Source organism: Branchiostoma belcheri, unplaced genomic scaffold, assembly GCF_001625305.1.
Source record: "Branchiostoma belcheri isolate BF01 breed outbred unplaced genomic scaffold, Haploidv18h27 scaffold33, whole genome shotgun sequence".
Classification (NCBI taxonomy): Eukaryota; Metazoa; Chordata; class Leptocardii; order Amphioxiformes; family Branchiostomatidae; genus Branchiostoma; species Branchiostoma belcheri.
In genome coordinates, this window is record NW_017803943.1 from 1,072,571 (window position 1) to 1,087,224 (window position 14,654).

At 38.5% G+C, this 14,654-nt stretch overlaps 2 protein-coding genes across 2 annotated transcripts; one reads left to right on the plus strand and one right to left on the minus strand.

Moving 5' to 3' along the window:
* Nucleotides 1-845: 845 nt before the first annotated feature.
* LOC109475139 (FYN-binding protein-like) lies at nt 846-6,827 on the plus strand. Its single transcript, XM_019775675.1, has 11 exons — nt 846-1,146; nt 2,611-3,286; nt 3,706-3,802; nt 3,925-4,010; nt 4,255-4,376; nt 4,905-4,999; nt 5,393-5,458; nt 5,837-6,017; nt 6,183-6,360; nt 6,562-6,614; nt 6,792-6,827. Exons 1-11 carry the CDS (start codon nt 1,141-1,143, stop codon nt 6,825-6,827), a joined length of 1,596 nt encoding a protein of 531 aa, XP_019631234.1. The 5' UTR covers nt 846-1,140.
* A 2,730-nt stretch (nt 6,828-9,557) lies between these two features.
* On the minus strand, nt 9,558-14,389 carry LOC109475140 (leucine-rich repeat-containing protein 42-like). Its single transcript, XM_019775676.1, is given in 11 exon segments — nt 9,558-9,985; nt 10,256-10,364; nt 10,652-10,759; nt 10,901-10,953; nt 10,956-10,988; nt 11,476-11,596; nt 11,598-11,663; nt 11,969-12,051; nt 12,211-12,373; nt 12,684-12,832; nt 14,169-14,389. Coding segments are annotated over 11 exon segments (1,473 nt in total). The 5' UTR covers nt 14,329-14,389.
* Nucleotides 14,390-14,654: the final 265 nt, after the last annotated feature.

A 14,654-nucleotide genomic window follows, 5' to 3' on the forward strand; every position in this document is an offset into this window, starting at 1 on the left:
CTCTTCAAACACATTCACATACATGTACATGTATATGCCTAAATGCCTACTATGAAATTGCAACTTTGTATGTAACCCAACACCAGTTACTATGGTGACAGACGTCAACAAATCAGGCCATTGGCCAGGTCAGAGGTTAGTGTTTGGAAAAACAATAACAAGAGCAAAAACAATATGTTTTCCTTCGGTAAACATAAATATAATGACAAGATACATACATAAACTTGATAAAGTACAAAATGGAGAAAAGAAAAATGAGTAACGTTATAAACAAGACAAGTTGGTGATCTATCAATTACGAGAATCTATCTGTCCAGTAAATAAAAGTTTGGACTCCATCGAAGACGTTACAGTTTTGTCAATGTGAAATTGACATGGACCCTCGGAGCAGCAAAGGACGTAAAGCTACTGAGATGCTGTAGCTACTATGTTGGAAAGGGATGAGTACTTTTTTTGACTGGTCGTTAGCGTTAGGATGCGGCAGTTTGTCAAGAAACAGACCTTATGGCAACTAGGAAAACATAACAACTTCGCCTTTTGCCTACATCTGCTTGGAGATTCCGTAGGGGGCACAGGGGACAAGAGTTTGAAAACTTTAGATCAGGTGACTTGGCGCAGGTTATATGCGTAAAGGGGCGTTACGGATTTAATAACAGTATTGGAAATGTTTTGCTCCAAACACGTTGAAATGTATGATCCATATATTTTAAATACACTACAGTTAATTTATTTGGCAACCATTTATTCATAATATTTATTGACAGATGAGATATAGTGAAACTAAAATAATCGTTTCACCCCTACGATGAAGTTGCATCGTCCAAAGCTTGTATGCAAATATCCCCTCGCAAAAAAGTCCCCAGCGAGAGCCAAAACCCGGAAGTGAGAAGTCACAAATTCTTCGCACTTTCTTTCCACGTCAAATTTTAGGGCTTGGAAGTAAACTTAAGAGTAAGATATGCGGATGGACTGATTTTTGGGTGCCTTACCTGCTTTTCTGCAAACGTCGATCGCCAATTTTGTGACAACTTGAGCTCGAAAAGTGGAGTGGACACCGAGATCTCCTGATCAGGAAATCATTTCCTTGCTGTGTAAAACTTGTTTTTGTCGTGGCCAAAAATAGTCACCACAAACTTCAGCATGGAGGTATGGAGTTGTTTGCTCTTGTTTCTTGATTTCCATATGAATAGGGGGGAACTACCATAAAGAAGAAGTTATATATTACAATCGGGGCAATTTGAGGAGTAAACTTCCGCAATCTCTCTGAAAAGACTGTTGCTGGCTTGAACCACTTACCCCGGTAGTGTTATTTTAGGGGGACTTATCAGTATAGGGGGAGGAGCCATTGGTTTTGTATTTCACAGCGATTTGCGGCTGCTTTATCTACTTTTAAGATCCTTTTCCTTGATCAGGGTACGAAAGGAATCATCTCTACTGCCAGTACAGGGTTTGGAATTTAGTTTCAGTTTTGTAAATTTTTGTCCCATGTACTTCCGTGTTACATTGATGATTGAGTACATCATAGGCGGTGACATGTTAATATATTTCAAACATGGTTTGAGTTTGCATACGAAGAGGAAATAAGTGAAATCTGAAGGAGTTGATTTATACAAGGTGGCAACATATTTGGGCCTGCTGTTATTTCCTTGTATAATTTGATATGAGGCTGATGAGTACTGTTATAGTAACCAGCAATTATGATTTCCTGCTTTTCCAGAAATGTACTCACTTCATCCACAACTTTCAATGTAAAAAAGAAAAATGAAGCTGCACATTGTTTTCAAACATTTTTATTTTTTCATCTATTCATTCAAAATAAAAATAAAATGTTTGAAAACATTCAACAACCGCCTGTCTTTAAGTTTTCAGAGTAATTCTAACTGTTTACCAATGTGTATTTCAGTATGTAACGTTATTCTGAAAACAACACTAGTATGTCACTATTATGTAATATTGAGAAAGAAAATCCCTCATTCCTGCTTTGCAAGAAATTTGTTCCTCGGACACTTTCAATTTTACACTGTCAAGATGTCAATTAGATTCAAACTCTGAAGGATATCATCAATAATGACGTACACATAAACTTTGTAAATGTGATGTATTCCATGCTTTCTTGCATTGCAAATTTTCCAACGATTTTTTGCATGCTTTGAAGAGGCTCTTGACTTGTACTTTGACCTTTGGTAGCATCGACAGGTGGTTCAAAAGTTCAAAGTTCAAGTGTAGTGCTTATAAAGTCAGATTATTGTTTTTCCTCATTACCGGTAACCTGCAGGGAAGGACCTATCCTTCTGTGAAATGGTTACTATTTTCTGACATGATTGTGTGTTCATAGCTATATTTGATGGATTTCTGTGATTTTTGGCATATGATTAGCTATTGAGGTCCTGATGCAACCTGCTTTTTTCATTGTATTTGTATTTTCATGTGTTGATATAAAGTAAGTGTTTGCATGCAAATAATAATATAAGTGATAATGAATAAGTAAGTGATACGGTAATAAGTGATAAGTAATAAAATAAGTGATTGCATTCATAAAAAATTATTTCTCTTCTCTTCACAACAAAGTACAGTATTAAAAAATTCCATCTTGACTTCTGTCTTGTATAGGATACGGGCGATGATATCTACGATGATCCCAAAAGTCTCCAAAGTAACCAGACGTCTGTGAGGGCAATCGCGCAGATGTTTGCAAATCAGCCTAAACCTGCGCCTGCGCCCCACCCTATTGTACCCAAGAAAACCTGGAAACCTCCAGTCAACAGCGGCGGCACAGCCACTCCCATCATCATGATGAAACCGCCGACGGCAAAGAAGCCCGCCGTCGCCTCTAAGCCCGAGCCGCACCCCAACAAGCCCGCTGTTCCTAAGAGATCGCCCGTAAGTCCCGGTTTGAAAGCCGGCGTGGGCATCTCGATGGACGAACTGAAAGCAACGATACAGAAGAAGTCGACTGGATCTCACTCAGATCTCACGGGATCGAAGCCGCAGGTGCCGAGAAGATCGCCCCAGACTGCTGTCAGTCCGACAATCCCGCACGTCCCTCTCAAGCACGTGAACAACAGTCCAAAAGCGCCACACGACAACGAGAGAATACCAGCACCCAATCGTGCAAGTCCGACAGAAAACGACGGCGGAAAAGCCATCCCGCAGCCCCTCCCACCGTTGGAGGTTCTCGGTGAACCACCCAAGAAGCCGGGGCGGCCGCCGGAGGTGCAGCTCCCGGAAGTCCAGACAGAGGGACAGAAGAGATCACTGCCACATCCACCTCCTGAGCCAGATGAAGGTACTGAGATGGCTTCTTACAACACTGTATGGTCTCCTGGCCAGGTTCAAAATATCTACCTGCAAAAGAAGATTAAGATTACAGAAAAAGATAAGATTGACTCCCGATTCCAAAAGGTTGAAACGAAATTAGGCTCGGTAATATAAATGACAATTTCTATATCATGCAGCCACGGTGTAGTCATTTCATGGGATTTTCCTGATAATGAACAAAAACAATGGCCTTTTCACTGTCTTGACAGACAGAGTTTGTATATTATTATATGATTTCTTGTCTTAAAAATATTGAAATTAATTTGTTCGTGAGGAAGGAAATTAACATGCGTTTGCTAAGAGAAAGAAAAAAAAGCTATGTAGAACTGGGGAAAAACTCTGTCCTCTGTCCTGAACACCATTTTCTTTCTTCATTTTGATGACTAGTGTTCGAGGAGGATGAGGATGGAGGCATGTATGAAGATGTGGAGACCGCCAGAGCTCGTCTGCAAAAGGAGAGACAAGAGGCTTCAGGCTCAGACATGTAGGTTCACACTAAGTCTCTGTTATGTGGTCACATTTGTCACCTGTTTAAAACATATCTTGCATCAAAGTTGCACTTTTTAGCTAGACTAAGACTAAGTCTATAATTCTTCTGACCAATAGAAGGCCAATGGAAGAGGAAGATGAGGAGGATGTATATGAGGATACAGAGAACCGCCCTCCCCCACTACCCAGCCCAAGAACTCCTGGTATGTTTTGTTTTTGGTATGTCTGTGTGTTTTTCTGAATATATAATAAATAATGGACAGCGTCCGTGAGACAGCTGCTAAGCTGAGCCTTGGCATTGCATTAAAAAAAAAAAAACAATTTGTGCAAACAAGATACATTAGCTTCATACAAGAACGATATATGTAGGTTTACAACATATAAAATGATAAGATCCTCACGACTGCTTACACTTAAATCTACGTTTATTTTATGTTTGTTTGTCAGGTTTTCCACTGCCGTCGCCTGTCCCCTCTTCCCTGCATGGTATGGCCCTCCCTGCCACGCCCAAACACAATGAACCTGAACCTGAGGAAGATGATGAGACATACGACGACATCCGCCCCAACGTGAGTTTTCACTTAAGATTAGCTCCTTATGCTTATAGATTTTACAAACATGTCATTAATATATCATACATGTACACAGTATTACATAGTACTATACATATATTTTGGTAGTATTACATACAAATAGGGAGATGGAGAATTTTGCCCAAAATTCCCTTTGCCCAGATTCATGAGTTACATGTAGCCTTTGGCATCAACTTTCTGCACATAAAAGAACCCAACACACTTATAGAGGAGAGTAGGGGTGATCTGGTGTGTTTGGCTAAAATTTAGCCATAGCAAAGCCACTTTGCAGTTGCACTATCAGTATCAGCTGTTGAAAAAAAACATTACACTTGAAACTTAGAGTTGGAACTGCTGTAAGTTACTGTTATAAGCATTTAGCATCAGTGTGCAGGCACATCTAACCCTTGGAAGACAGGGAACAACAGATAGTGAGTGAGTGTGAATTATACATGCTTTACTCACTTGTCATGCTTATGAAGAGACAAGTGTGAAGTTAACCCTGCATGTTGTTTGTTTCAGCAGCAGGGTAGGAATGATAGTGAGGAGGAAGGAGAGGATGAGGACCTGTATGAGGGACTGGATGAAGTTCAGGAGCAGGTCTCACAGCTGGACAGAAGGTCAGCACTCGTCAGGAAAAACAAATTGCTAGTATTTACATGTACATTTTATTAAATTGACGGAAAATTTGAAGGCCTTATTCATATATTATGTGTCTTTAATATAGTGTGTGCTGCAGAATTTCCATGTTGACATAATGTTACATGAATCATATACTTTAAATCACGATTTTTTTCAGTTTTCACAGTCACTTCTGTACTGCAAACTTATCATTACTGTTATTTTATAGCATTAAGTCTGTGCATCAATATATTCAGAAGACAATCAGAATGTACATGACTTGTATGAATCTTCAAATTTCATTCTCACCTCGCCTTTTACTTCATTTCAGTCGATGATTTGCTCTTCTTTTTCTCCAATCACACTTTCTTGAGTAATGATGTTTCCTCTAGGATGGGGACTTTCTCTCACCTTCCTTTTCGCCTTTGGGGTTCAAATGGTAGTACTCCTGTCAATGGGTAGGTGGTGTCTCTATCTGATGACCCCTTCACCTAACCTATTAAACCAGTCTCTTCTGTGCTTATACAATGGATGATTCTAACTGCATGTCAGAAAGGCCTTAAGCCAGCATGACAGAGTCAACAGACTTGGCCAAGTATACAGGCTATATGGGTAATGTTACAACAGAATGATAAAATGGAAGAGATAGATTTTCTAACACAAAGCTATATGCATTGCAACTTAAAAGAATGATTTGACATATGCACTGAAATACGTCTACCTGTAGAACTTCTGTCAGTATCCAATCATTGACACAAGCAAAAAAAAACACAAAAGGACAGGACTGGGTACATGTGTAATACTAAGCCTCATTGCTTTGTTTTTGAAATTTCCAGTAAAAGTGAGTCGTCAGAGGACCTCCTGGATAAGGACAAAAAGGCTCGCAAGAAGGATGAGAAACTTCGGAAGGAGCAGGAGAGAAAGGAGCAGAAGGAGAGGGAGGAGCGAGAGAAAAGGGAGAAGAAGGAGGCGAAGAAGAGAGAGAAGGAGGAAAAGGAGGTGAAGAAAAAATTCAAGGTCAGTATGCATTCTATATACTTGTATAACTCTAGAACTACATTATACATTATGTAGTTCTGTTCTATGAACATTTTAGATCTATGATTCCAATGAATGTTTCTTGATAAGAAACACTTGTTTTGCCAAGAGGAGAGTTTTCCTAATTTTTTACTTTTTTTTTAGCTCCGCCCTGATGACAAACTGGAGACACTGAGCCGAGGCCGGGTATTACACGTTCCTGACAAGACCACGAAACACGACAAGCTGGACCTTCTGGTGAAGCAAGGCGAGCTTCTGACCGTGGTGAAAATGGAGGACTGTCCTGAGGGGAAGTGGCTGGCCAGGAATACAGATGGCAGATGTATGTATATTTTGTCAACATTACAGTGGTCAAAATATTAAATGCATATTCCCAGGTTATATTATAGATATCTAAGACAAAAAAAAACAAGACAGGTAAAAAGACAATGTCAGTTTTTCCTCATAGTAAATAATGTATTAAACATACTGTTCAATGAGATTCAGTTTGTACTAACTTTAACATCTTGAATCTTTGTTACAGATGGTTATATTGTAGCAAACAGTCTTGAGATGGATACACAGTCAGTAAAGAGTGTAAGTCAGCAATCTTGTTTTGTCAGAAAAAATGTATCAATATTACTCACATAAGTACACTATATTGCAATCATTGTTAAGTGTGTCCTTTTGATGTTTTGTCTCATGTTTTTGCACAACCTAAACATTTTTCCCATCAATCTAAGGACTAATTAATGACTTTTCCCTGTCCTACAGTCTAGCAGCAGCTTCATGGGAGCAGAAGATGAGTAAGTTTGTTAGTTTTCAGCATGGAGGGTGTGTGTGTGTGTGTGTGTGTGTGTGACAAAGTCATGAAAAAAAAAACAGTAATGGAAAGAGAAAGGCTTATAATAATTAATAATTATTATAATAAACAATAGGAGCACTTAAAAAAGACTAAAATGCAAAAACTAATGTCACCAGGATTTTTCCTATAGGATGATGTATTTTTGACACCTAGAACATTCAACAGAAGATTTATATTTTTTGCAAGCTGCATATTGTGGGAAACCTATGCTTTTGGAAAATCTTGGTAGGTGCTATATTTTTCTATGATGATAAAAATGAGGAAATAGTAATTGAGCAATGCCCTTTTATTTGTTAATACAGTGACTCTAGAACTAACATATAGTGAACACGAAACAGTTATTCAGCTTCTCAGTAAATTTGTTCAAATTTCAGTGATGGGACTTATGATGATTGCAGACAACGGGAAGAAGGTATGTTCAAGCACTAAGATTTCAAAACTAATAATTTACGCAATGCTCGTAGATTGACTATAGAAATAGTGTTACAGTTACATTTACTTCAAAATTAATGCTACATATATCTCCAAGTCCTTAATGCTTATTTTGTATCGTAGGCTTGTTCTAGCTATTCATTGGTGGTACCAAAAAATAACACAATGTGATGTCACTTGCTTTTGGGCTATTTCAAATACTTCAATTATGAAATGATGACATAAATGGCAGTAAATAAGAAATGGCAGTAAATGTCAATATCAGATTTCCTCATCCAGAATATTTTGCTTTGCCACTCTGAAACTACATTTGGATGCCTTTAAAGGATAAGAATTTTCCAACATTTTTGTGATATTTTCCAGTTGAAGAAGAGGATGTGTATGAGGAGTTCTAACAAGGAACAACTTACCAACCTGGTGACGTGTCAAGATGAAGCAGCTCAATATTTTAGCCATATCAAAATTATGATAGAACTAGTGTAGCCAAGAGGGAAACTCTTTGAGTTCTGATCAACAGTGAAGGGTGCACGGTATTTGAATTGTATAATCATATTTAGCTAAAAAAAAAATAATAATTTAAAAGTATTTAGCTTGAGTTTAATGCCCATGCTTTGGAAAGAGATTTTAACACTGCAATTTTGTTGTTTGACGGTGTGCACTATAGAGGTTTTAAACAACATACTGACAATCTTTTAGGTAAAGAAACATCTATACGTACACAATACAACAGTATTTTCTAGGTAAGTGCCTTAAAGTAAGCTGAAATCATTTGATATTCGAGGCCCCTTTATGAAATGTTTTAATGTATTTACAAAATTTGGAACAGTTTTTTTGATGATCACTGAAATCTGCCATCTAATAACCAAGAAAACAAATATGTTATGCTACGTTTTAGCTATGCATTTCAATCATTTATTGTTGGTATTAAATTATATTCAATTTGTTAAAATGCATTATCTAGTAGATCTATGTAATTACTATAGGCAATATGGTGTATGCAGACTTTCCTATGATCAATTCATGAATACATTTCATTAAAAAATAAAGTTGACTTTATTGTAAAATAGTGACTAAAGATGTATTCTTAAGCTACTATTAATAAGCAATGTAATTGCATAGTATAGCATTAAAAACTTATATATAATCATCGCAAATAATATAACTGAGTGTATTTGCATACATTTTCTCCATATAGTTCATGTAATACTATAACATGCTGACATTGTATTCTGCTTTCAATGCAACACTTAACTTGTGAAGTTAAGATTTAAAATAATAATGGAATAGTTAAGGATATCAAACTGAATAGATAGTTAAGGTTAGAAATACAGCTTCTTCACTTAACTGACATTGCAGTTGTCGACTGAAATTATCTCAAGTCATTAGGTATTGTTGAAAAATTGGCAATCAAAAGCACAGTTACAATATGTCTAGCTGTAGTCCAACTGTATTCATTGGTGTGATGATGGTTCAACGTATTATAAGTCTTACATGCTCAGTAAATTAGACATCTGTTATGTCTAACCCTTAGAAGATGGGGAACAACAGATGCTAAACCAGATAGTGATATTTTGTGTACCAATTTATATATCACATATTCATATATCAATTTATATTATATATCTACAATGACTCCTACATTGTAATTGTTTAAATGTCAAAATGTTGCGCTCAATTTAAAGCAATGGATGTGGAAGAAAGAGTTAGTATTACTATAAATAGTATGATTGAGATTTGTTGACCGAACTAATAACCAAAAAGGTGGCTGATGCTGTTTATGGTGGATATTTTGAATTCCCAAATTGGATTGTGATAGACTATATGTAGCATATTTACCATAACTTGTAATGTTGTGTGGTTTTGAGGGGTCTTCATTGTAAACAAACTTCAACAATTTATGATTGGGATTCTTTTACCTATATTGTTAAACTTTCATCAGGCAGTTAATACCACCTTGTATCTTAGAATATCAATTTAATTTTCATTCTATGGTCTCTATATAAGATCACTCAATAAACAGGAATTTCTGAACTTGGGAAATCTTGTCTGTGATTTAATGTGAAGAACCAGTTTTCTTAAGGTATGTCCTCTTAAATGTCTTCAGGCCTACGAAAATTAATTTTCATGTTTCCTGTTACAGTCCTGCAAAAATAGGATTGGTAGGTAGGGATTCCACTGTTCTGCACAATAACATTTTGTTAAGGACAGAAGTGTTGTTGGAGTGTCCCTGCCTGGTATCAAGTCTACCACCTCTCCATGGCAGACAGAAGAGACAATTTTGGGCTCAGTTTAGACTCTGGCTGCAAGTAGCTCTTTAACAAGTCTCCTTCCTCATCTGACCAGCTGTTAAACTTGTCTTCATCCTTTTCTCGTACTACAACTGTCATGTTATTGTCCCCCTTCAACGACTTGTTTCCGTCTTGTTTTGATAGTTGTCTACCTTGCGTGCATTTTTGTTTGGTCGTAGTTTTCTCAAAGATTACATAATCACTGCTGTCATAACGCTTGGTTGTTTGTGCTATGTTGAAAGAAAGTGTTCCTTGTGTTGCTGGTACAGATGTGTACTTTTCTTGGCTGTTGTTGGTAACTTTTCTGTACAGGTGAAGATGACCCTGAAGTCTTCTTTTCTGGTTCTTAAGATGTTTTTGTTTGGGTGGTAAGGTTTTTCGATCTGCAGAATAAGAGAGAGAGAGAGAGAGAGATTATAGAGTATGATCTCTCTGTCTCTTTGTCTACCTGTATCTAAATGTATATTTTTTGTCATCTTTTATCATTTATGATAAGATAATATCCAGCCTGCACAGAAAGTACAGCTACCATCTAGTAGTAGTACACAAATCTTAATGGAGTTGGGATAAAGTATATGAAAAAAATAAAACGGCCTTCAATATAGATACACAACTGTTACAGTAAATGTGTAGTATTAAAACGACAGACTTACAGAACTTGCGTAGGGACAGTGATCGTCGATCTGACTTATTTTCATCATCAGCCGTTGTTGGAACACAGGAATTCTGTGTTTTTGCAGGTTGAAACCAGTCTTCCACTACCTTGAAACACACAATAGCAAAAACAGCAAAATCAGCAGGCATAAAAATGTGTTATAATTGTGTACATCATATTGTGTACATTATACAGTGAGAAATAGATTCCCTTTTATCACAATAGCTTAGAGTTTTAAGAGGTTCCATAGCTTTTCATCCGAATGAGCTATACTGTGTAAATACAGTAATGTTACAATGTATGTATTTGTCATTCCTAACGGCAACTAACACCAGCCAAATTTTCCCAGTGCAGAAATAGCTTTACTATATACTATAGTTAAATAGTTGGTCACCTTCTGTGCCCATCCTATATTGCTGATTGCGTTGTCGTCACTGAATTCTGGCAGTGTCTCTGTCCACTCTGCCCAGCCCTGGTCACACAGCTTCTTTATCCCTGATTTCTAAAGAAAAGAAGAAGACATCCAACTTCATGTATGTGTGATGAAAAGAAACAACATGTACCCGGTAAGTACGACATGCAGCAATGATGATGAAAAGAGAGTAACAAACCTTAAGACTTACAGGACATAATGATTACTCACTGTCAGACTAGTCTGGGAAAGATTGACAGCTCGTAGTCTCTTGAATGGCACAGGCAGCCCACAACCTTGTCACTCAAATCTGCATTATCTGTAGAGAGATGGAAGAACGACTTGATTCTGCCACATTTCTGCCAATACTAATGACCATCAAGCAGTTTATCAGGCTAAATAGAAATGTAACATTTGCGAAGCAAATGCATCATGTTTACCTTCGGATATAGTCTGCTCTGTTAATTCTTCCTCATTCACATACATACGTGCGTGTACATGGTGACATGAGTCTAAATGCCTTCTATAAATCGCAACATTATGTAACCCAACACCAGTTACTATGGTGACAGACATCAACAAAAGAGGCCATTGGCCAGGTCAGAGGTTAGTGTTTGGAACAGAAGAAGAAGAAGAGGAAGAAGAAATGGAGCAAAAACAATATGTTTTCCTGCAGTAAACATAACTAAATGTAAAACAAAGTCATGAATGACCCTAACTGCCACACGAAAAAACGTGCATCCACACACATGCGCACATGCCCGTGCACACATACATACACGCACACGTGTGCACACGCTACTCACCTGCCAGATTGAAGACCTCCATGCCAGCCGGTCCTCTCCCAAACATCTTGTACGGCAGGGTGACTCTCTGCACACCTCGTTGGGACAGGCAGTTCCCCTGCAGGCTTAGCTGGGTCAAACTTGGCAGCGGGGTAGGATTTTATAAAAAGTAAGAACACAGGAAAACATTTCAGCACCTTGGAGAAACACTATGGCAAAGCTACTGTTGGCTCCAATTGACAAGTAAGCATATCTCTGGTGTTTTAGCTTAAAACTTGATCATATATAATTGTAATTCACTTTATCTTCATGGTTGCAAAATTTTACAGTCTGAGGAAAATGTTCACGGACCTTTATCGATATCTTTATGGTACTTGGAGTGGGAAGAAAGACAAATGATTAAAAAAATTGGGAATGATAAGTTAACAAAACAAAATGGACAGTGAAAACCATGACCATAAAAGTACCATGAAAAAAATTAAGAATCACTGACAGTAATTTATTGATTAAATACATACCTAGACATCTGACTTATTTCTCCCAGAATGCCATGCTCATCTCCCAGTCCACATTTACTCAGGTCAAGCTGCTGTAGAGCTGCAGGAGGGACAATGTGACTTAAACAACAGACATGAAAGAAGCTTTCTCCTGAGAGATGGAGTATGGAGGAGAAAGGGTGATTTCCTTCCGTAGTAGTACATTGTACTTAGCAAAACTTTTAATGTTTAATTTTAAAGATTACGATTAATATCCTACCTGTCATGTACTGAATCCCAGGTTGTAGATAGTCATTCAGCGGTAGAACCTGTCCCCTGATGGTTAGAGAACTCAGTACCAAGGCCCCATAGGCCTCACAGAACAGGCCGAGTGTCCTGGCAGCATCATCTGGCACTTGGAATCTTCCAGCATCCTGGACTGCCTGAAAACAGGACACAACAAGATTCTTTAGAGATTTCAACCTCCGGGAAGTATGTAATGCATGATGATCACAATTCATAATAACTGTTGGAAGTGAAACTTTCAGATATCACATTAACAGCAATGTTAAGAGTGGTGCTACAAGAAAAAAGATGGGAGATGGGTGATGTCACAATCATAATTCAGAATACAGTAACGTTATACCATTGTACCTAAGGGTAGTCCTTTGTGAGTGTAACAGCTGTTGTGTAACAGTATATTTAGCGAATCATATACCGAGTCCCAAATGACAAGTTTCCTTGTGATATTACCTTAAACAGCTGGTGCCCCACCACTTCTGGGAAGTCAACAAGGGAGTCCACCAAGTGGATGTTCTCAGCCACAAAGTCCAGGCAGAGGCTGAACAACTTTCTTGGTGCACCGTTTACTCCAGAAGCATGTGAGCTACGTTGGTCAAGTTCTGCCAAAATGAAGGAAAAAATTAAGGTTGACATTGACAAAAATCAGTACAGGTACTGTATTTGTGCATTAATCTCCCCCTACCCTTCTGACAAGACCACGCTACAAAAAACATGTTTACATCGTCATATTTCCTCACTCTAAATATTTAACACCAAAACAAACACACCATAACAAATTGCCACACTCCTTCCTGTCACATACCTCTCCCTAGTCATCATGAGAAAAACATGGCGGCCCCCATGCAGCAAACCAAAAACAGAACAGGTTTTGCTATACGCAAACATGTACATGTAATTGCCATCGCATACCAGTAAATGGTGCACACCCCAGTTTGCGTATAGCAAAACCTGTTCTGTTTTTGGTTTGCTGCATGGGGGCCGCCATGTTTTTCTCATGATGACTAGGGAGAGGTATGTGACAGGAAGGAGTGTGGCAATTTGTTATGGTGTGTTTGTTTTGGTGTTAAATATTTAGAGTGAGGAAATATGACGATGTAAACATGTTTTTGCGCGACCGGGGTCCGTGATAGTCCGTTGTAAAAAAGTGACAAAGGGGTTTTGAGGGCCCAAGTTTGATGTGACATTTCTCATAAACTGCCACGAAGTATCATTAAACATTAACATGGCTGAAGAGTGTAAGAAATGGTGATTTTGGGGTGAAAATTTCTTTTGGCTCCGAACCTTACTTCCGGGTATCCTTGCGCGCCAAGTGTAATCCGCCCGTTTGACCTAGATTTCGCTCTGCGCCTTCGTATGGGTGGATTTGCAACCCCTCGCGCCGTGGACTGTTTAGAAAATTACAGTACTAGAATTTTCTTTATAATTTACTCGGGTATAGTCAAGGCTTGGGTCTTTCTGCCAGCATCAGTCATTTCTGCCGGAAAATTTTTTTCTATGGGATTATCCTAGGCGAAAATTCGCAATTTTGGGCATTAATTTTGGAGTGAAAATAATGTTTTTTTCCGTTGATTTTACCAAACTTAAAAAGGTTGGAGAAACCAAACTCAGCTGGTCTTGTAGCTGAAGAGATATCCTTTCGTCCCATATACAGTTATTCTCCTTCCGAATTATTCCACGCCAGACACGGTCGCTAGATTTGAGGGTGTGCAGCTTCGAATAGAGGCCCCAAATAAACTGGGGTGTGCCCCCTAAATACCATAATTGCCTACCTTAGGCTTTACTAAAATGTACATGGGAAGTGAGGAAAGTTGTGTAATGTGGCTTTCCCAAGGGCACAAGGCTGGTGACTTGACAGGATGCGAACCCGGAACCTCTTGGTTCTGAGCCGAATACTCTGCCGTTACGCCACACCCCACAGCTATCAGACGACCATACCTGCACCAGGCGACTTCAACCGGGGCCGTTTCTCGGGCGGGCCCATCCCGTGTGCCGGCCGGCCCCGGGACCGCATCGTCCCGTCTCTGTGCCGCACGTAGAACGGTCCCGTCTCCGATAGCTGGTCAACGGCTTCCCGGGGAAACGTGTCGAAATACATGCTGGCACTGCTGAAGTGTCGTTCAAGTCAAAACACATTAAAGAACTGTAACGTTAGATATATTAGCGTATATCTATCCTGCAAAAGATCTTGGAAATTTCTAAAACTGCCGCCATTCTAGGAAGATTCTATTCATTGTAGGGGGTAACCTTAATATCTTGTTTTACTAGTAAATTGCACATCGACAGGTATTATCTGTGACGTTAACAAATAAAAAGTAAAAATATACTATATTTTTATACCTTAGATATAATTTGAATCTTTTTATCTTTATCTATTTCCATTTTAGTACCGAACATTTCCAACAATGATCCCCCGACTTTTGA